General features: G+C 35.8%; 1 protein-coding gene across 4 annotated transcripts in view; it reads right to left on the reverse strand.

Annotated features, from left to right (window-relative positions):
• The window catches only part of LOC149539232 (long chain base biosynthesis protein 1-like), a 279,274-nt gene that overhangs the window by 124,978 nt on the left and 131,724 nt on the right, over window positions 1-22,572 (reverse strand). For all 4 annotated transcript variants that reach the window (XM_089799165.1, XM_089799164.1, XM_089799166.1 and 1 more), the window contains 4 exons: window positions 5,102-5,195; window positions 4,916-4,988; window positions 2,638-2,770; window positions 1,970-2,150 (listed from right to left, as the gene is read on the reverse strand). In XM_089799165.1, coding sequence (XP_089655291.1) covers window positions 1,970-2,150; window positions 2,638-2,770; window positions 4,916-4,988; window positions 5,102-5,195 — 481 coding nt within the window. The remainder of the gene's footprint in view (window positions 1-1,969; window positions 2,151-2,637; window positions 2,771-4,915; window positions 4,989-5,101; window positions 5,196-22,572) is intronic.

Raw genomic sequence — 22,572 nt, forward strand, 5'->3', positions numbered from 1 at the left:
TAAACTCCTTTTTAACTCCCACTCATGTAGTTAAATTTTTGGGGATCGGCGTCAACAAACCAATCAACTACTACACCCCTTATGATTGTTGAAAATTGTCAGACTCACTCGTCTATGTCAGTTACACCATTCGCCGTCCAAATTGTTTCACATGTCTTGCAGTGTCTAATTGGATCGATCGTTCCATCACCATCAAACTTTGGCAACTTCTCCTTTGGTCTTGCAATTATTACTTGATTTTGTGTACGGGCATTGTTCGGCACTCTGACACCAGCACTGATCGACACTCTAACACCGGCGCTCTGGACTCTGACACTGGCATTGTTCTGCACTCTGACGCTGGCGCTATTTCGGACAGTTGTCTTATTTCCAACAACTGCGTTCTTTGGTGAAGAAGGATCTTCATTAAGCGAAGTTGTCTGTTCCGAAAGTGTATTTTGGACGAAGAGTTCACTCCATGCTCGTGCTCCCTCGACACTCTGAGCCGTGCTAGTTAATTCCCTTCTGTCTGGATTCTCTTCCCTCGGTGTATACAGGTTCAGAAATTCCTCCCTTGCTTCTTCCACCAAATCCAACCGTTGTCGAGTCTCTTTCATCAATTCCTCGGTGTTTTAGTGTCCGTCGGCAATCTACTGAAACCTCCATCCACGCTCGGCCTGTTGTGCCAAAATTAAATTCCCTTGTGCTGTGCGTATTTCATCTTTTTTCTTTAGTTTATTCTTATTTTTGTTCAACTGATTCGGCATTAGTCTTCATTCCTCTGCCTTCGTTCCAGGTCCATTGGGCAATGACGTCAAATGTTTACCGTATAGGGTAAATAGATTAATGCATATAGACAATGAACAAGAACATGTAACAGCAGTACTCTTTTTTATTATTCACATATATGCCGAAGAGATTACATAATGCTTACAATGATGATTACACTGATCTTAGATGCTGTACATATACTTCCCGAAGAACCTTTCTGAAGGGGTCCATCGGCTACATAACAATAACCGACGACATCAACCCGTCGGCTACACAATATTTACCGATGACAACCACCTGTCGGCTACGCAATATTTACCGATGACAACGTCCCCCTTTTTTCTCTCTCCCATCTCTGAGTTTTCCGTTCCCGAAGCATGGTGGTTTTTTTCTTCTTTTTTTTTTTAGGTGGGGGGAGGGGAACACATCTCTGGGGAACGTAAAATATATATTTGTAAAAGAAAACATCTTTTGAATATAAAGGTAGGGGGGCCTCTCCTTACTAATAAAAATAAATCAACATTTGTAAAATCTGGGGAAAGGTGTAGGGGTTAACGTGTAATGTCCCCTATTTGGACTTGAATTAATTTATTTCATTTTTCCAAGCAAACAAATTGCTTATATTTTCTCCATATTTATGAATGATATTCTCTCAATGTTAAAACTCTATATATATAGTATTTTTATTAAGAGTCATGTATTTTCAAAAATTAAATTATATTCTAATAATTATATTATAACGTATATATATTAATAATATATCAATTATATTTACTATTATTATATTAATATTAATATTATTACATATAATGCATAATATATGTACTTTATATATTTAGATTATTAATCTAAATATGATATTTTATCATTTAATATGACATTTAATTCTCATATTAATATATTATGCACTATTATAATATGAAAATAAATTATACTGTATCATTATTAATATTATATTTTTATTATTTATTTGATCATATGGATCTTATGATGAGGATATCACATAATGCTAAGTAAATTTACACTTTTTAGCAATGATTCTAAGACATGATTTTATGCTACAAACTGTAAACATCTTTTTAACTTGAACCGAGGCATTACAAGCATTTAGTAAACTAGCACACTAAACAGCATTACTAGAAAGAAGTGCAAACTAAGGAGATAATAATATTATGACAAACCAATAAATAATAAAATTCCAACATGTTACCAGGAATACCTGGTAAATGGATTCAACTACAATGAAGCGTCGAGTCAGCACTTTTTTCACTCGTTTATCTTGTAACAAGACTTCCTCTAAGATCTCTTCTAAAGCTCCCATATCATTATGCTTAAAAAGAATTACAGTGCTTCTCGAAAGCAATAGCCCATTTTGAATTCCCCAGTGTACACCTTCATCACTGCAAACATACCAGCACAAACATATGAGATGAAAGTTCCCATTGCATATATGTTTTAATTTTTAATGAAATAATTCAAACAAATCTGATATACTTGAGATTATTTGGAAGTATGCATTCACAAAATCATTAACATGTCACATATTGTTAAATAGAGAACATCCTAAACCTGGATATGTTCTAGAGATAACTGTAATTGTTTAATGAATGAATGTGTATAGTCATAAAATTATAGGAAGGTATATTAAGCACATGTGTCTAAAAGAGAGTGCACAATATAAATGTACCAGTCACAACTAGTAATAGGAATAACGGCTTTCTAAGGCAATGGTCCCATCCCAATAGTTCCATCTCTTCTATCAATGTAACACTCATCTAGTTCTGGAGAATCACGGATAAAGGGAAAGGTTTTCACAATGAAAAGATATAGGATTCTAACATGCCTAGAAAATGGTATAAAGGTAGCATTGGAAATAGAAAAACTCACGCAATAATCAAATCGCCCTTCTTGCAAAATGTGGTAATTGTACTAGTTGTAGTTAAAAGACCATATGAATAGAGAATTGAGTCTGGAGTCCCCAAAAACTTTGAAATTCTGGCCTCGCAATCAAGATGAACATCTGCCAAAAAATCCAGCAAACTTTTGAATACACCAAGCAAAATATAGAATTACTACCCCTACCCAACTCTTTCTAGATATATATGATGCAAAGGTAAGTGACATATGAATATAAATTTACAACCATTCAAAGCATTGTTATCAAGAATCAAAGGCACAATACAGTAGTGCGAGTGAGCAGCAACTACCAAATGGTCAATTTATTTGAACGTGATGTTCTCTGTCAAGATTAGGTTTCCAAAACATCTTAGCAGAAAAACACATACAGAAAATAGTAAACTATAGAAAACAATGAAATAAGTAAATACACATACTAATAGATTGACATCGATAATGCATTTCGATAAGAATATTTTAAGCTCTTTTTAGGGTTCAGACATATTCATTAACAGACTCCAAATATAACCTTATATGAATGGAGCACAGTCAAACCATAAGGTTAAATATATGCCACATAATGTTATACACTATAGCCTAGCATGTAATGTCCCCTCCTTAGCAGTTGATACTTGGGGTAGGCCTCTAATATGGTTCTTGTAGCCAACAGACTGTGTAGGGGACCCATTCAGGAGCTTATGGAGACATATCAAGGCTTTGTGAGCTAGTTTGGCTAGTTTAGGACAGTCTCCTACATTTTAGGAGTCCCTATTTTTTAGGGGTAGATTGGGATTCGTCGAGGACACACCAAGAGACCTAAGGGATCATCCTAGAGACTTCTGGCACAGTTCCTATTCTTTAGGATAGTCCGTAAATTTTAGGAGGGAATTACTAATTAGCTCATATTGGTCAGACAACATCAGTGGACATGTATCATCATACAAAACTCCGATCAAGGTCAAAATGAGCGAGCTACGAATAATTTGGAAATAATTTAATTATTTCCTGTCTTAATATATTAAAAATAGAAATGATTATTAGAATCATTTTAAGATAAAATAATTGGCCCAAGTCCCTACGTAATAAATTAAGTTATAACTTAATAAAGAGGCCAATTGACATAATGAATAATAATCCCCTTATGAGGTTTGATACCAAGGAAGGGGACTAAGTAAAATAAAAAATTATTTCAGGTTTATTAAAAAGTGAGAAAACCTAAAAGGAATTTGAATGGCTTGGAGGGGAAAGTAAAAAGAGTAAAGAAAGGAAATTGAAGGAGAATTGATTCATTCCAAGATTTTTCACAATTGAAGTTTGGAAATGGAGCTCTATAGAAGGGTTTTCGGTCATTGGAATCATCTAGGAACGAAATCACTCAGAAGATCGAAGACCTACAGGTGTGAGAGATCATCTAAGGGTTTTCTTATGTACAGTTCAGTTAAATATTATGAGTGGGCACCAATTTGTATGAAGTTTTCATTAGTACCAGATTTGGATCAGAGGAAAGTTACCAAAAGATTGCAGATCTGAGCTTCATATTCTGATTCTCATCATTTTTGGGTTTCCTACAGGCATATGTACGGCCTAGGGGATTACCAGCTTGTAATAACTTGGATGTGTTAAGGGAAAAATCAGATATTTTCAATGGTTGGCACACTTGGTTTCCAGCCGTACTTAGCCTGTAGCTGCAGACATACACTGTACCATACACCAAAGTGCTCGTTTAATCAGATCTGGGCATCATTAGCAATCAGCAGCAGTCAAATCACTAGGAAATCAGAGCTCTGCTGTGATTTAAGCTTTCTGGCTTGGAGAAATGAGGAGTTTCTGAATACATCAATAATGTCCTTGTTTGAATTCAATTTTAACTGCCTGGTATAGTTACATCTGAAAAGTGGAATCCATAAAATCAGAATTTTTTCTTTACTTCACAATTACTTGGTGGTATTAGTCACTTTCAGAATTTAGTGTTGTTCATTTCATTGCAAATAAATCTTTTTAAACGCATAAAAAAAAAAAATTTTAAAAGCAGAATTTCCTTGAAAAATCAGACTTTCCAAAAAGCCAGAACAGGGGTATCCATTACATAGCATGTTAAGGTTTTTATAATAATTGAACTTAATGGGGATTTTGTTTTATCATGTTTCCTTGTGGTATAATCAACATTTGATTAAATCTCACAATTTTGTATTCCAATAAAAAGCTGAAAAATTTATCTAGTTATTAAAGAATAAAATATTACAATAAATCAGAAGTGTGATCTCCTCACCAATAGTCCCATAAAAGCCACGAGCACCACTAGTTCCCACACCATATTTTGTAATGGATGCATTGCATGCTTCCTGAAAAAGAATATTATTAGTTAGTTGAATCTCATTTTGGCATTTTGCAGGACAGAGATAGTAACTTCTCACATAAACAATCAGAAGAAAAGCCAGAGTCGTTGTTCACTAACTGTTATCTTCTCATTCCCTATTAGCCCAAGATAGTTTGCTGAAGCCAAATTAATAACTTCTTTCCCGCTTACTATTGTACGTGGACCCGCTGCACTACATCATACAAAAATGTTTACAAACAATTCAAGTTAGATGAAGCATTGCAGCAGTCATTACAGAATTAGTTGTTTAAAAAAAAAACCTGCCCTATTATTTAAGTCAAACAAATTGCTGTCCAGATTATTTTTTAACTCTTAGAGGTCAAAATGTTCCATTTGATGTTAAGATTTCGGTAACTTGATAAGTAAAGACTAAATGTAAACTAAGGCAATCTAGATGTCATAACTTGAGGAAATGATCTGCTGCCAAATGGAGCTCAAGCATCTAGTCTGAAGTACTGATAGAGACCAACCTTTCTCTGATACAAGTTCCCCTTTCCTAAATTAGGGTAGTCTTTCCCTCTCCCACTAATATAGTCTTGCATAACTGTGATGCCACAAATCTTCCTAATTGATTGGGCAAACAAATCTTCCTAATTGATTGGGCAAGATCCACCAATGTTTTGAGTTCTACCAAATTCCCCAAGTTCAAAAGGTCTCCCTTGCCTCTTTTCACTTCCAATAGGAAGTCATTCAGTTGTATCAATGGTTTGATTGGACTCATTCATTTCTCAACACATCAAAATTTCACAAGGAAGCCCTAACTGTCTTTGCCTTTGTATCTATGATGACATTGTTGTGCCATTAATAAATTATACCAAGCACATTTTATCAAGGAATATCAAAGTGAACTTGAAAAAAAGGCCAACTAAATACATACATGCTCTCAAAGAGGAGTTACAAGTTGAGGTTCTCATGTTTAAACTAGAAACCTATTTTGATTCTTTAGACTTGGCATAGTACAAAAAGAAAAAGTGGAAACCCAACAACAACTAGCCATCTCATCGTCTTTCAAAACCTAAAAGGAATCATCAAATAAAGGAACTAAGCTCTCCACAATTCATAGGCTCTCTTAAGACTAGATAGGAAATAAAAACGTAAAGGGACTGAGTTTTAATTGTAATAGGAAATGGGGAAAGGGTCACAAATATTCTATGCAACACTTGTATCCCAAGTGATTCTAAGGAGTTATCAAATGAAAAGGATGAATCGGTTTCCCAAAGCAATAATCCACTATGAATGCTCACATTTCTATCCATGACTTGGCTGAGTTCTTTTCTCCCTGAATGCTCAAGTTCATTGCAATATCAAAGGATAAATAATAGTGGTCTGACTAGCACTTGTAACTTTATCAGCAAAAAATTGCTTGTCAAATTATAGTCGGAACTGTCAATGATAATATGGATCACATTGTCAAATTATTGCAGTTGTTGATGCACTTTTGAGGAGGCCTACAGCTTCTTCCTTATGTTCCTTGGATAAGATTTCAACAGATTGGAAATCTCAACTATTAGTTGAGTATTCCAAGAATCAGTTTGCATGTGAGGTTATGAATGAATTAGTTCAGGATGACAGATATGCAGTGGTCAATGATGTTATATGCCCTTCATGCCGTCTTTTAAAACTTCATCAAGAACTTCTGATTCAATCAGTGGTAGCCGCCAATGAAATAGCTCTTCAATTACCCATTAAATAAGCCTGCAACTATCAATTTTCCTTCGCCGTTTTAAATACAAGTGTAGCTCTGAGATAAGCCACTCCAAAGCAACTTTCAGTGTCTATTTCAATACCTCAAATGTTGAATCCTGGAAGGAATCCATGTTTCTCCAATGTGAAGACCCGAAGGCCTCCTCATTCATATGATGACCAAGGCCATATCCGCACAACTCATTCACCTTCAACGGCAACTTGATACACCCATACTATCTCTGTACTAATTTTATACTACCTCTATACTAGACCTGTGTAGTAGTTATGGCAATCTGTTGAAGTGTATTGGTTTCAACATATGATCCTATTCACCCAAACAAATAATCGCCCACCACACATACACCAAAAACACTGATGTCAGAGGGCAACAAAACCAACACTAGATAATGGACTAGAATGTACTATTAACTCCAAAAGAAATTACACCCTAATGCCAAGGTTCTGAAAACTTTAGCAATTTTGGAGTAACATGGGATCAATCAAAGGTTGTGGATATCCTAGGACCTGACTAAACCTCTCGGTTCTAGGCCAGTTCCTATTAGATTTTGTATGATGAATCACCTAACTGTCAAAACTAAATAAACTTTTGAGGGAAAGAGGTAGAGAAGTAATTGATGACTTAAAATATTGCACAACTAATAAAAAATGGGTGATACACCAATTAATTTGACTGAAGCAAATATCTTTCCAAGCACAATCTAACAGCTTGCAGCATTCTAACATTGATACAACTCCTAGATATATACTTTGCACATAAGTATTTCAAAGGAAAATTCAGACCCTAAAAATATTAAAAGGAACTAATCACAATCAAAATCTTCAAACACTTAATATAACCCCTAACTTGTGCATAGTACTTAAAATCATAAAAGATGTAGAATGAGACATAATTTTAAGGTTTCTAACAAGAAACACCAGAAAATGACATCAATCACTATCAAAGCATACAAGTATAACTCCAGAAATAGATCCAAAATATGTTGTACCAATCGACATTTCCACCATGTTATTCAACACTGTCACCTTTGGCACTAGTGTCGTACTAGTCGGCATTGACACCATGTCTATATCAATTGGCACTATCGTTGTGTCTATATCAATTGGCACTACCACCATACCAATGAAGAGTAACTCACCATCAAGCTTTTGCTACTCCACTCTGATATATGTAATGTTTCAAAGGTGAACTCGGCCTATAGGTGATCTCGATCCGTAGGCACTTATTTAGGTAGCCTTGTCGTGTGCTCCCAGTAGCAAATGCTTCAGGTAGTTCTCCCTCCGTGCCTCGGGTAGTCTTTCCAGTGCCTCTAGTAGTTCTCCTCCGTGCCTCGGGAGGTCTTTCCAGTGCCTCAGGTAATTCTCCTCTGTGTCTCAGGTAGTCTTCCCAATGCCTCAAGTAGTTCTCCTTCGTGTCTCGGTTAGTCTTCGCAGTGCCTCAGGTAGTTCTCCTCCCTGCCTTGGGTAGTCTTTCCAGTGCCTCAAGTAGTTCTCCTCTGTGCCTCAGTCTTCCCAGTGCCTCAAGTAGTTCTCCTTCGTGCCTCGGGTAGTCAATGCATCAGGTACGATGGAATTAGGAGGCAAAGGGGTGACTGTACGATCCAAGAAGGATGTTTGTACGATGATGGGTGAAGCCATATGGCAGTCTGGGACAGGCCGTACGGTAGTAGCAGGGTCGTACGGTAGGCCTTGGGTAGCCGTACAGTAAGTAAACGGAAAGTTGTATGGTGCAGGACGGAGAAGGAAATCATGGATAATGGAGTGAGGGAGGTCTTGCGCCACGGCTAGTGAGTTACATACGGTTCTTGGTAATCAACAACATTTGACAAGTAATTCAAATATACAAACAAGACATACCAACAAAGTTGCTCCACAAAATATATCAATATTTGCTAGAATCAAATCAAGAAATACACAGACAAAATAGGGTGAGGGTTAAATCCCACTGAAATCGTGCAAGCCAAATAAAGAAGGTCTTTCACTTTTAAAATAATGAATGATCCAGAACTCCAACAAGAATTCACAGTACATAAAAAATAATCCAAAAGCATACTTAAGACTACCTACAAGCCGTGCTTAAATACCCGTTGGGAAATTTCCTGAGGGTTTACAAAGATAGCCGATGGCGACACAAACTACAAAAACAAAAATAAAAATGGGTCCGAGATATATTAAATCAATCGGCCCATTAACAAGATTTAATTAAATACATTTATTTTATGACGGGGACATTACAGTCCTCCCGTCCCAGAATTTTCTTGTCCCCAAGCAAATGCACATCCGATTCTAGGAAACCTTCCGTAATCAGCTGCTTCAGTTCCAAGTCCGACGCTAAGTAGATCTTCCCGTCAAAGTAAATGATGTCATCAATAACTTTGTATCTTTCATCGCGTACATAGCCATCCATCCATGGAAATTTGTAGGCGTGGGATCACATGAGTGCAAGGTAACAAGGTTCCTCCTGCAACCTTGACCTCAAATCCTCCATGGTCAACTGCGCGCAAGCCTTTACTAGTGACCAAAGATGAATTGATGAAATTGAGTGTGGTGCCACTATCAATCATGATTGGGACTCGTTTTCCATGAAGTGTGCCATGAACCCTGAAGATACCACTTCCAGTCAATGTAGTGAGGGTAGTAATGGAACCACCTTTTTGTATTAGGGCATTTATTCTCTCCTGCTAGGTAATTTCTTCATCAGTTGCTGCAAGTATTTGTCCTTCGTCATCATTAGGCATCACCTCAATGTAATGAATCTTTCCCTTCCCAAGGCAGCGATGACCAGGTCCCCATGGTTCTTTGCATGTGAAACAGAGCTTTTTGCTCTGGAGTTCTTGTCGAGAATCTTCATCTCCTTGTCCTTGTCTTCTTGTGGGGATGGTGTTGGTGTAGTTGTGTGAGTTTTGGAGGAAGATGTGGCCATGTCACACACCTTCTTAATAGCTTCATTGAGTGCACACAGGTTGAACCCTTTGATCCAACCTCTCAAAGGCTCTCTCAGCCCATCCATAAATAACACAATTCAGCATCTTTCAGAGATGTTTGTGACTAATGCTAACAATCTTTGGAACTCAGTGATGTAATTGTCTACTGTGCCCGTTTCCTTTAGCTGAGCTAGATCTTTGAAGTTTAGCTTAGGATCCTTCACATCGAAATGGTCAATGAGTCTCTCAGTGAACTCGAAATAAGAGGTCACTTGGTCATGACCAAGAGTGACCAATCCATGATGCCACCACTCATGCGCCACTCCTTCTAGATGAAGTGCAGCAAACTTGATTGCTTCCTCTTCGGGCATTGGATTGAGTTGGAAATAGGTATCTGCCTTTAGGACCCATGACTGTGCGGTAATGACTCCAAATCCATCAAATGGCGATAACTTTACCTTTTTGATCTTTCTCCTAAGATCATCATTAAAATAACCACAATTTCCTCCACTAGAATATCTCATTCTTAGATCAACATAGTCTCTGTAAGATATATCACCTTCCATATTCGCATTCCGCCAATCTTGCCGAAGTTTTTCTTACATTTCCTGAAAAGTGGGCTCTCTTCCTTTGTGTGGTGCTTCCATCCTTGGAAGGAACATAGGTATCGAGGGTCGAGAGTGAGAGGGTTGAAATTTTGTCCTTCCCAAAACAGAATTGTCGCTATGCCCATTTTGTTCTCCTGTTGTCTTTCCCCCAGCCAATTTTTGTAGAGTTTCTTGCATAAGCCTTTAGGTTTCATTGATTTGCATTTGATTTCTATTCAGCTCTCTTAAAAGATTCATGAGTTTTGCCATAGGATCCAGATGATCTGCCATTCTATCAATAGGGTTATTTCACCTTCTTCTCTGAGTGTAAACTTGCATTCACTTCCACAGGCAAGCAGGATCAAAAATTCTAATACCAATTTAATGTTCCTAAGGTGAACTCAGCCTGTAGGTGATCTCGATCCGTAGGCAATTACTTAGGTAGCCTTGTCTTGTTCTCCGAGTAGCAAATGCTTCATGTAGTTCTCCCTCCGTGCTTCGGGTAGTCTTTCCAATGCCTCCGGTAGTTCTCCTCCATGCCTCGAGTAGTCTTTCCAATGCCTCAAGTAGTTCTCCTTCGTGTCTCGGTTAGTCTTGCCAGTGCCTCAAGTAGTTCTCCTCCATGCCTCAATTAGTCTTTCCAGTGCCTCGTGTAGTTCTCCTCCGTGCCTCAATTAGCCTTCCCAGTGCCTCAGGTAGTTCTGCTCCATGCCTCAATTAGTCTTCCCAGTGCCTCGGGTAGTCAGTGCATCAGGTAAGGTGGAATCACGAGGCAAAGGGGTGACCATACGGTCCAAGAAGGATGTCCGTACGGTGATGGGTGAAGTCATACAGTAGTCTGGAACAGGCGATACGGTAGCAGTAGGGTCGTAGGGTGAGCCTTGGGTAGCCATACGGTAAGTAAACGAAAAGTTGTATGGTGCGGGACGGAGAAGGAAATCGAATAATGGAGTGAGGGAGGTCCTGTGCCACGGCTAGTGAGTTACATACGATTCCTGGTAATCAACAATATTTGACAAGTAATTCAGACATACAAACAAGAGATACCAACAAAGTCACTCTACAAAATACATCGATATTTGCCAGAATCAAATCAAGAAACATACAAATGGAATAGGGTGAGGGTTAAATCCCACCGAAACCGCGCAAGCCAAATAGGGAAGGTCTTTCACTTCTGAAATGGCGAACGATCCAGAACTCCAATAGGAATTCGCAGTACATAAAAAAAAATCCAAAAGCATACCTAAGACTACCTACAAGTCGTGCTTAAATACCCATCAGGAAATTTTTCGAGGGTGTATAAAGATAGCCGATGGTGACACAAACTACAGAAACAAAAATAAAAATGGGTCTGAAATATATTAAATCAATTGGCACATTAAAAAGGTTTAATTAAATACATTTATTTTATGACGGGGACATTACAATATAAACATTTCCATGCCTGGGGTTATCAACATGCTATCCTAAATTTTGGTTTCACAAAATTGGGGTAACCCTACGCAATTCTCTTAGGGATTCGTAGGTGCATCCTCTTTCTTCTAATGTGTCAATAAGGTGTCATGGAGCAATTTGTTATCCCTAAATTGTACTCTATGTGATCCTATCTCTACATTCTTTTAAAGATTTATGTCAAGTTAAATCCAAAATTGTTTGCTAGTAAGAGTTTTTCTTCTTTGACTGCAAACGCTCGATTTTTGGCAAACTATTGTGTCTTTTCTTTATTTTTTCTTTGTGTTGTAAATAGTTTTTAGTCTTGTTGTTTCCTTAGGTAAATACCCTTGGAATCCTGCTCGTTTCGAGCTAACTTAGGTCAAAATTGGAGTGGTCTAGCTCAAGTTATAAAGGAAAAAATTGGATTTTTCAGGACAACTACATATCTCGATTTAAAAACCTCATAAAAGTGGACTTTTATTGGTAAAAGCATGATATAAAATAATATTTAATATATTAAAGTGGATTTTGTTATTCATTTTAAAATGTCAACTCATTATGAGTTGATTTGACCTAGTTTTTAATGTTTTACGAAATTAGCCTATTTCAAGTCTATTTTTCATGTTAGTTTATTGAAAACTATAGTTAAATATTAAATTTAATTACATAAGACAACTTAAATGCTTAAAAGTGGTGTGTTTATACTCATTGCATATATCAACATGCAAATCAGTATGTGAAAACCCACTTCTAATAAAATATAAGTCCCAGCATTAATTTAAATGGACTTTTTCAATACAATAACACATTTTAATGTGTTAAGTGGATTTTTAATATGCATTTGCATATTTAAAACTTATTAAATCAATGTAAGTGGCAGACTCTAACCCATTTACACATGTTTTTGCATGTATAAATTTATTTTATATATACTAATTCATTTAAAAGGAATTTTCTAACCCATTGCATATACATCTTTTAAAATTACCACTTATGGAACTTTTGAAATCAAATAGCATGTCTTTATAACATGTAAATGCATGTCTAAAATGAGTTTTCATTTAACTTAGACATAAATGGCGATTTTGGACCCAATTGCATGTGTATGTGATATTGAAAAACCCATTTCTACCTAGCCTAAGCATAGGTAGCGATTTTTGATCTGATTGCATGTATTTTAAAATAACATATTTTTTAGTCATAGAAGTGCGCGTAAGGCATGGTGGCAATTTTCTCAGCCATTGCATGTATTTCCGAACACGGAAGTGACTTCCAAAAGAGTGGTTTTCACTAAGTTTCTACCAAAGTATCCTTAGTGGCAATTTCACAAGTGAAAGCATGCTCTTTCCATATGCTAATACCTCTTAAAAACGCGTTATGAATTGTGTTTTCTCATATTAATTCTTGGTGACAATTTTATGTCACATTGCACGTTTTAAATAAATGTGTTTGCTTTTAAAAAAATGTGTTTTCCTCTATAAAAGCCTTGGTGGCAATTTATTGAAGGGAAGCATATTGATTATTGCATGTGTTTTATTAACGAAACCACATTTTTCATTTTCAGCTTGGATTTGGAGGGTTATTATTCATGATTTTCACATGCAAATGTTCTCTAACTGTGTGTCCAAGTATTGGTAACCCTTTGCCAAGTGTTTTCACTCAAAAAAGTCATGTTTTGAGCACAATTACAAAGCTTTTTGGGGCACTTTTGCAAAGTGGTGAATTTGGGAGTAAAAGCACGTTGATAGACATGTTTTTGGTAAAAAACAGCCCATCTAGGGCACGTTTTTTGCCAAAATAGCAAATTTGTGAGCGTTTTAAACATTCAAATCCTTCCTAGCAGCTTCTTAGGGTATTTATTGTTATTTCCAACTTGTTTTTCATCATTTTCAAGCGAAGAAATATGCCCTAGATGTCATTTTACCAAGCCATTGCATATGGTATTGCTAAGTCAAGTTTTGGTACAAGTTTTGGGCACTTTATCTCTCTAACTATCTACAGTTGTCCAAATTCGAACCTTGACTATTCTTAAGGTTTGAATTTCTAAATTTATATATGTCTTGTGATGCTAAACAAATCTTAATCTGAAATCTCTTCGATCTAATTTCAAATTTGTCAAAGAGTTGAAAAAGACTTGTTCTATTGTGGTTGGTGGAGAGAGGTATGTTTTTCCCTTATTTTTCTTAAGGCAATTTGTTCTTGTTGAAAGTCTTGTTGCAAATCTTTCAATTTCCATTTTCAAATTTGCATAGTTTTTTGTATATATGTTGTTCCTTCTCTTTCTTCCATCTACTTCTCTAAGTTGCATATGCAAGGTTTCATTTACTTGCATGCAGTCGTGGTAAACTCTCATTCTAAGGAAAGACAAGTTCTTCATTTTCCCTCATGAGAATGCAACCATAACTCCCAACAATTTGCATTACATGAACCTCCATATGGCTACCCTATGGTTAAAAAAGAATTTCTCACATGCTTGCCAGATAAATAGCATGACTTGCACCTATTAAATCATGCTCACTTCCATTTCACTATACTTTACTCCTCATTTGCACATTTTAAAGCTCAATGTCCACACATGTTATGCACTCAGAAAAAACTTGTTTTTGGTTTTTCTACTCATTTTTGAGCCATTTAGAGCCTAATCCATTTGCTCATTCTCTGTCCGCAATCATCCCATACACTTTCCCCATTCATACTTTGCCCAAATCTGTGTTTTTACACAACAAAATCTTGCTATGGACTCCTCATATGATGATATTCTTACACAATGGAACTTTCATATAACAATTGCACAGGTACATCACTCTACAATGTCAAAAGAGCTTGCATCAACAAAGGGCAAAGATAAGAAAAAGATGGAAGTACTAGTATGACCAGTACCACAGCGCCATCCCACCATCACAAGTAACTTCCTATAGTGATGAGGTTAGAGTTACGGATGTAGCGCACATGAATATGGAAGATTTTCTCATAAGAGTCAATGTTGAAGCCAACAAGAATATACACTAAATTGTAATAACCTTGGTAGGCTCACACTACAGATTATATGAAGAACATCCCACTCACTTGAAATTAATCTTGCAATTTTGCAATTCCTTTGGAATATAATATAATTCATAGTTTGTAGTTTCTGAAAATGCCAATGAATAGCAAATGCAGAAATCACAGATAAGAATTTCTAGCAAATAACTCAAATTAGAAATTTATTATTAATTCCCACTTACATATTAATGACATACATGATGCAAATATAATTCAAATGCCAATCTAATGGGAAATTCAGACATCTAGAATGCAGATTACAGACACCAATTTGCAGACCCAAACACCACTCATTAACAGAGGAAACTCACGCCTAACAGATGTAGAAAAATGGCTTTGCCACAATGCTGAAATACAGATGTCTATATGCACAATTTCAAACCTCCTTGTGACAAATAAATCCATCATAAATACTCAGCATGCAATAACCTCCAAGCCACAATTAATATAGTAGGAATAATGTTCAATTCAATACTATCATACTCAAATTCAAATCTGCTATACCTCAGCAGCAAATGAGATGCGCAATTCAGAAATTCAAAACCCTCCTAGGAAATATCAAGCAATAAATAGTATCTCCCAACCACAGTATACAACAAGAGACATTAATAATAATTTCAGAACTTTAATCCACAATACCTCAGCTATGGATTAAAGGCACAACCCAACTTCGAAACCCTTATACTTTAGCAAGGGTAACAAAATTTGGAACCTTAGAAAAAGCCATAGAGGCAACAAAAGCAAATAAATATTCAAGCGTGCGTTTCTCAACAAATATACTTGTATTTATAACTTCCAGATGCCCTTTTTGTTGCCAAAATGTAACTTCACTCGAGAAGCTTCACCACACAACATTGATTAGAAGCTTCCATTAGATTCTTTCACTTGAGTTGGCTTAACTAATTAATAAATGGTTGTTTTCAATGATAACTCAACACTCAACTTAAGTGAAACTATAAAGTTAAATTATAACTTTATAATAAGACATTTAATAATTTAATAATAATTTGGCCACTAAAAATATAATAACTCCCAAAATACTAATCATTTAAATATGTCGTTTGAAGGAGGAGTCAAACCTATTATTTCTCCATATGACCACATGCACTTTCCAAAAATAGAAAGGGTTCATCTCAATCAATACCCAACTTACCACAAATAGTAAGTACACAAAACTAAGCCCAAACGAAGTCCAATCTGAGCCAAACGAAGACCAACCTATAGCTTACTGAATTGCGGAGAAGAAAATACCCTCCCAAGCTAAGCCACTGCCTCAAAAGACCCTCTATCCACAATAATTAGCTTACAAGGATCACAATAATAGACTAATCCCTAAAACTCCAATGCTAGCAAAAATAGGGACATTACATAAATCATATTCATTTGCTATCCACCTTTTCCTGTGGCGGGTTCATTCCTGTGGCGGGTCATGAACCCAAGTCCATCCTTGCATTCGCCAAACATTTTTGATGCAACCTCCAGAACTATCAGGGACTAAGACGGCAATACCATCATTAATCTTGATCCAAAGACTATTGATCGGATGTTTCATGTTCCTCACACTCCATTTGTCACAAGCATCACTATACAGAAAGTCCTGGAGCAATTAAACAAAGATAGTTCTTACTACATCAAATTCATTGACAACTAGTTGATGCAATAAGAACTATCTTACTCTAAAAGCATGCGGAGGTCAGAGTTCAAGGAGAAGATCAATGATCTTATCACATTGCTTAGCTGCCTCGCTGGACTCAAGGATTCAAATTTTTCATATACTTAAAGTAAATAGCAGTAAGAAGATTACATGTATAGAGAAATTATTCTATAAGTACCAGATAACATGTCCATGTACAATCAGCTCATGTAATCAAGTTGCAACAGCATTAAGCATGCAACTTTGAATAAGTCAAATAAGTTAGAAGTTTGTTAGAGAATAAGTCAAGGTGGTTGAGGATTTCCCCTTTTCCCTCCACCTTTCTCTCCTATTTTCCTATATAAAGGGGAGTGCTCATTGTAAATAATCATCATTTGGCAAGGCAACAAAATTCTCTCAATTTATATGTGCACTCTAAGACTTTGTGCTTAGATGTAAATCTAAATTGTTATCAATAAAAGAGGAAACTTGCTTTCAAATTTTGTGTTGAGTCAAGGTGTTATGTGACGACATTTTCTGAATATCAATTGTGAGTTTTGGAGCTTTGATCAATAGGGATTTGAATTTAATCGTGCAGACTTTGAGTTGTCTATTGCATTCAAAACCAATTTGAGCTTTTGAAGACTTTGTGTTGTAGGAAGACAAATTATAATAGATAGTAGTGGTTGTAATCACTTAGATTTAAAGACATTGGACTTCAATTGTACGTGTTTTTATTGAATTTAAGGCTATCTAGTAAGAGACTTTGTGTCTTGTTGGTTATTCTGCTTGAGTTTTCATTTGAGACAAATGCAAGAGACTTTGGGTTCCTATTTTTGTTTCACAAAATATAAAAAAGCAAGCTGCTGCCCCTAGTGTTGTTCTTACGTCAATTTCAAGGTCATCGGTATTATCGTAGCAATAAGGCACTTTTTGTTAAATTGGAAAGTTATAGTTGTATGCTTGGTCACAAGGTTCGCCGAATTTTTAGCTTCAGATTCGAAATCTGGCGAACTTATAAAAAATGGAAAAAATTTGCCAAGTTCATTATAAAATCCGTACAAAGCCATTTTTGGATTTTAGGGCAAAACAAGATTCTAAAACAATGCCCTCGGTCTACATATCTAAAGCTCTGTTTGGGCAAATAAAAAAATCATTGGCAAAAAGATTGCATCTAAATGCCACGACGCCATTGGAGGGTCATGCTTGAAGCTCGTGTCAAATCGCCTTAGTCTGCCTTTCGCCCATCGACTCCATCCTCTTGTCGTTTGCTTGATCTGTTTGTGTCCTACATTCACTTTGCTAATTCTAGCCGATGATTTGATAACATTTTAATTTTTTATTTGTAGAGGTTTTTAAGTTAATAAGATAATAATGTTAAATTGTATTATTATTATTATGTGGTAACATTTTTATAATTTTATTGAGATTTTAATGTTTAAAAAGATAATAAGATATGATATTATTTTTATTATTATGTTTATTATTTCTTTATCAATATTTGTACGTACATTTATAATGTGTGTATATTTTATGTATATTTATTTATTCACTATTAGTAAAATAATAATATTTTATATTTACTATTAGTAAAATAATAATATTTTATATTTTTTTTATGATTATTAATTTATTTATTATTAGCATACCTTTTTATTATTTTTAATTCTGTAATATATAAAGTTTTATTTTATTAGAAAAGGTTAAATAGAAAGATTGCTATTCTTTTATTTCAATTTTCTTTATTAGCAACGAAAAGTAAAAATAATATTATACTTGATAATTGTCTCTACAAAGTTGCACACCCTCCCATAGTGAGGAATTAGGGTCATATATTTATATTTTTTAGAATTATATAAGGCAAATTTATTGTCGAATTTTTTTCAATTTTTCGCCCTGTCGAACTTTTTTCAAACTTCATAGTTGTCGAACTCGAACTTGAACTCGAACCTTGTGACTTAGGTTGTATGCAAATCAATCCTAGAAAAAGAGGAATTGATCAAAAGCACCATGTTTTTTGTAATTTCAGTCAAGTTCCTATTGAAGCCACCTACGGTAAGAAGAGAGCCTCCCCTATTGCTAAGAGGAGAGAGAAATCTCATGGAATGTTGCCTAGAGTCACAATTTTGTAAGTTGTAGTCAGTAACATACGAGATTTGGACAACACAACATCCCACAAAAGCCAATCATAAAACACATCAAAGCTCTAATCCAAAATCATCATGCGGTCATACCCATAAAAAGATCACCGGTAGTGTTTATTTCTCCATGCATTTGATTGATCAATGTTGTCTTCCAAACAAGCTCCATGCAAGTGTCTTCTTCAACCTTCTTTGTCATGTAGGCTTGGGTTTTCTCCACTTGTAGCGGTAGAACTATATTCTTGCATATCCTTGTTAGGCTCTTTATTTTCCTCATGTAGTGCATCACTCTTGTTGTTGTCACCAACTTCCTCACACTTGTACAAATGTGACACTAACTTTTCTTCACAATGCTTCTACTTCAAAAATTATTGACCAATCTACATGCTGCAATTGAAGGAATACATTCCAAATTAGAAACACCCAATAGCATAGATATGATAAGTTGGGTTATTTCCTCCATCTCTTCAATGCACAAAATCATAAGGCTCTCCATAGCAACCAAAACCTTAGTATCATGACATTTCTTGATTGTGACCAAGAAGTGATGAAAAATATCATGGATCAAATCTTGCAACTCAAGATCTAAGAAAAGGCTACTTACTTTTATATTTGCACAATTCTCCAATATTGTAAATTTCCTACCAAATGGATCACCATCAATGTCATCAGGGCTCTTAAAGTTGTCAAATATCAAAGTGTAATATCTCTATCAAGGTGTCATGATCATACAGACAGGATTCTTAAAAGCTCACTTAGACATATTGCAACTGTCAACTTAATTTCCTTGTCATGGTGTCTCAGCAAGCTAGGTTGTCTTAAGGTATCCTTAATCGATGCAAGGATCCTCTGTATAAATGTTGAAGGTGATTAGGTATCCTTAATCAACGCAAGGATCCTCTGTATAAATCTTAAAGGTGATTGGTCCACCTTACACAAACATACTTCTAACATATTTAGAGGAAGGTCAATACCATTGTTGAGCTTTTTACCAATCTTTTGTAGTGCCTTCAACGACCGTTATCCATCATTGTTGGACGTTGTAGTGTGATCCAAATCCCAAAATCGCTCAATCATCCCAACAGACTAAAAAGATCACCAGCTCTGATACCACTGTGATGACCTTAAGGCCTCCTCAGTCGTATGACAACCAATGCCAACTCTGTACGACACCTTCATCTTTAGTGGCAACTTGATACACCCATACTACCTTCGTACTATCTCCATACTATCTTTGTACTACCTTTGTACTAGCTTTGCGCTAGACATGCAGTAGTTACAACAATCTTCTAAAGGTGCTTGGTTTCGATGTATGATCTTATTTAAACAAACAGAGAATCATCCTTTGCACCTACGCCAAAAACACTAATGCCAAATAGCAAGAAAATCAACACTATAGAATGGATTGGAATGCACATGCAAGAGATGTTTGGAATAATAATGATAGTACCCCAAATTAAAATAGTTCCAAATGAAGAGAAAAGTGGAGTAGGGTGAGCAATTACTCCAACATAAACTGCAGAAGACCAAATCAGGGGATCTTTTACCTCCGAAATGGAAGACAAGAACTCCAATTGGAATTCGCAATACAAAAAAATATTATCGCATACCAACAACTTCCTACATGTTGATCATAAATGCCCCTTCGGAGAAACTCCCAAGGGTTTACAAAAGAATGCCAACATGGAAAACACCTAAGAACAACAATTAATAAAACTAAGCCCCCTTTATTGGTTAATTAAAGGTCCATTTATAATATTATTTAAATTCTAGGACCATTAATTGATTATTTATTCTTTACTAAAATTTGAGACATCACATCTAGGTTACAGAAACCTTGGACAAGTCGCACCAAATCCTTTTTAAACGCTGAGACGGAGTTGCAGCTGCAATTTGAACATTCTTTGACTGTGATAGATATTTTGTTGTCTAGGATTCGGTCATTCTACTGCCCAAATTTTGGATGCCATTTCCAAACTAATTGGACACCCTGCACGACATTTCGAGGTAGGTTTGCATGCATATATCCATGTTTTCATTTTCTAAGAATCTAGGGCATTTTTTTTAACTATGCTTTTATATTTGACAGGGATATTTTTGACATGTAGTGTTTTTTGTTGTTGTTTTGGGCAAAGGAGTCATGGTTTCTCCACTCAAACTATAAAATTTTATAGTTAAACTTACTGTAATAAACTTAAAAACTAAACTTGAAGAGATTCTAGATATATTTCATATTAGTTTAAAATTTAAATTTTAAAAATCAAACTTTAAAAACTAAAAATTAAAAACTTCAAACTAAGTTTTGAGATGTTGCAATTCTGCTTTCCAGCTTTGCTAATCTAAGTATTATTATTATTATTTTGTGCAAAATGTTAAGTGGGGCAAAATACCAGTTGTGGAAGTAGTGTGATAGCATTCTCGAGAATGAAATTTTATGTGAAACAACTACAATCAAATGTAAACATTGTCCGAACCTGGAAAAGGTGTTGAGCCTTGTAAAAATGAGGCAATATCTCTTGAGGCTATGAGGGATCACGAAAGGGCTGATGGGAGAATACATCAAAACATTAGCTCCTCTCATGCTTCAACAAGGGCAACTATTAGCAGCACAATTGAAATTCAACCTCTAAATAGAGAAACAATAAAAACAGATGCATCTTCTAGTAGGGATGTGGCAACACAACATTCACAGTCGCACAAGAGACCACATATTGGCAGCTCAAACCCATATTGGTAGAGTTTTTGATATGTAAGGCCAAGAAGTAGTTGATGCAGCAATTGCATGACTCTTTTATGCAAATAGAATACCATTTGATGTTGCCTACTCACCTTTCTTTACAGAGATGGACCAAGTTATCAATAATGGACCAATAGGGTATAAGCCATCTAGGTCTAATAAGCTCGGCAGTACTCTAATGGATAAAGAAAAACTTCAATTAGAGCAACTAACAACACCATTGAAAAGAGCGTGGCCTACAGAAGGTTGCAATATTGTGATGGATGGGTGGACATACTAAAAATCGTCCCCTACTCAATTTCATGGTAAAATGTAGCAAAGGGTCTTATCTTCTGAAAGTAATTGACTATACAGAGAAAGAAAAGCATGCTGATTTTTTAAGACAGCATTGAGGATGTGGGAGCATCGCATGTGGTGCAAATTATTACTGACAGTACCCCTGTTTGTAAATGAGCAGGTTTGATGGGTCAAAAGAAGTACAAAGGTGTTTTTTGGACATCATGTTGTTTGCATTCACTAAATAATGCACGAAAAGATGTTGGCAAATTCCAGTGTATTTCGGATCTTACAGAAAAGGGCAGAAAAACTCAGATGTTTATGTCTAGCCATCATCACACACAAACAATTTATTGGAAATTTTCCCAAGCGGAACTTTTCAAACCTGTTGATACAAGGTTTGCATCTTATATTATTCTTCTTGACTGCCTTTGTCAAGTCAAAGGAGCTTTGTGTTCCACTATGGTTAGTGATGCACAGGCATCTTGGAGACAATCTGCATCGGATGCTGCAAATGAGGTTAGAAGTTTGGTTCTTGATGATCACTTTTGGGCTAATGTTAGATTTGTTGTGATGTTTATTAGGCCCATTTGTGAGGTAACCAATTTTGCAGACTCGGACAGGCCATTTTTGGGGGAGACAAACCTAGGTGGATAGACCTTCACCTCAAACCCAATCTACTTGTTGGAGGCTTTTGTATAGCAAATTTAACTCTTTACTGATCTCTCAAAATGGCAATGTTTCTTGAGTTGGATCTATTGTGAGTCTCACGACATTTAGATAGCTTTGTGAATCAATTACTTATATGAAAAAATATTTTGTCTATAATTGATTTAAACAACAATTAACTTTGTTGTGTAGATAAGTTTTAGATTGTAAATCTGATTTCTTAATTGAGATTGCTCTTGGAAATACCTGATGAAAGTATCTTAAATCAGTGCTAGACCAGTGCCTTCAGTCCTTACTTATTTTATCAATTCAGTTTGATTGATTACATATAACTCTGTGAGACGGTTTTTATAACTTGCTTTTTAAAAAAGACCATCACCTCAAAGGCATCTATATGTATTG

Source organism: Cupressus sempervirens, chromosome 9 (assembly GCF_028749045.1).
Source record: "Cupressus sempervirens isolate cs-2001-9-10 chromosome 9, ASM2874904v1, whole genome shotgun sequence".
NCBI lineage: Eukaryota > Viridiplantae > Streptophyta > Pinopsida > Cupressales > Cupressaceae > Cupressus > Cupressus sempervirens.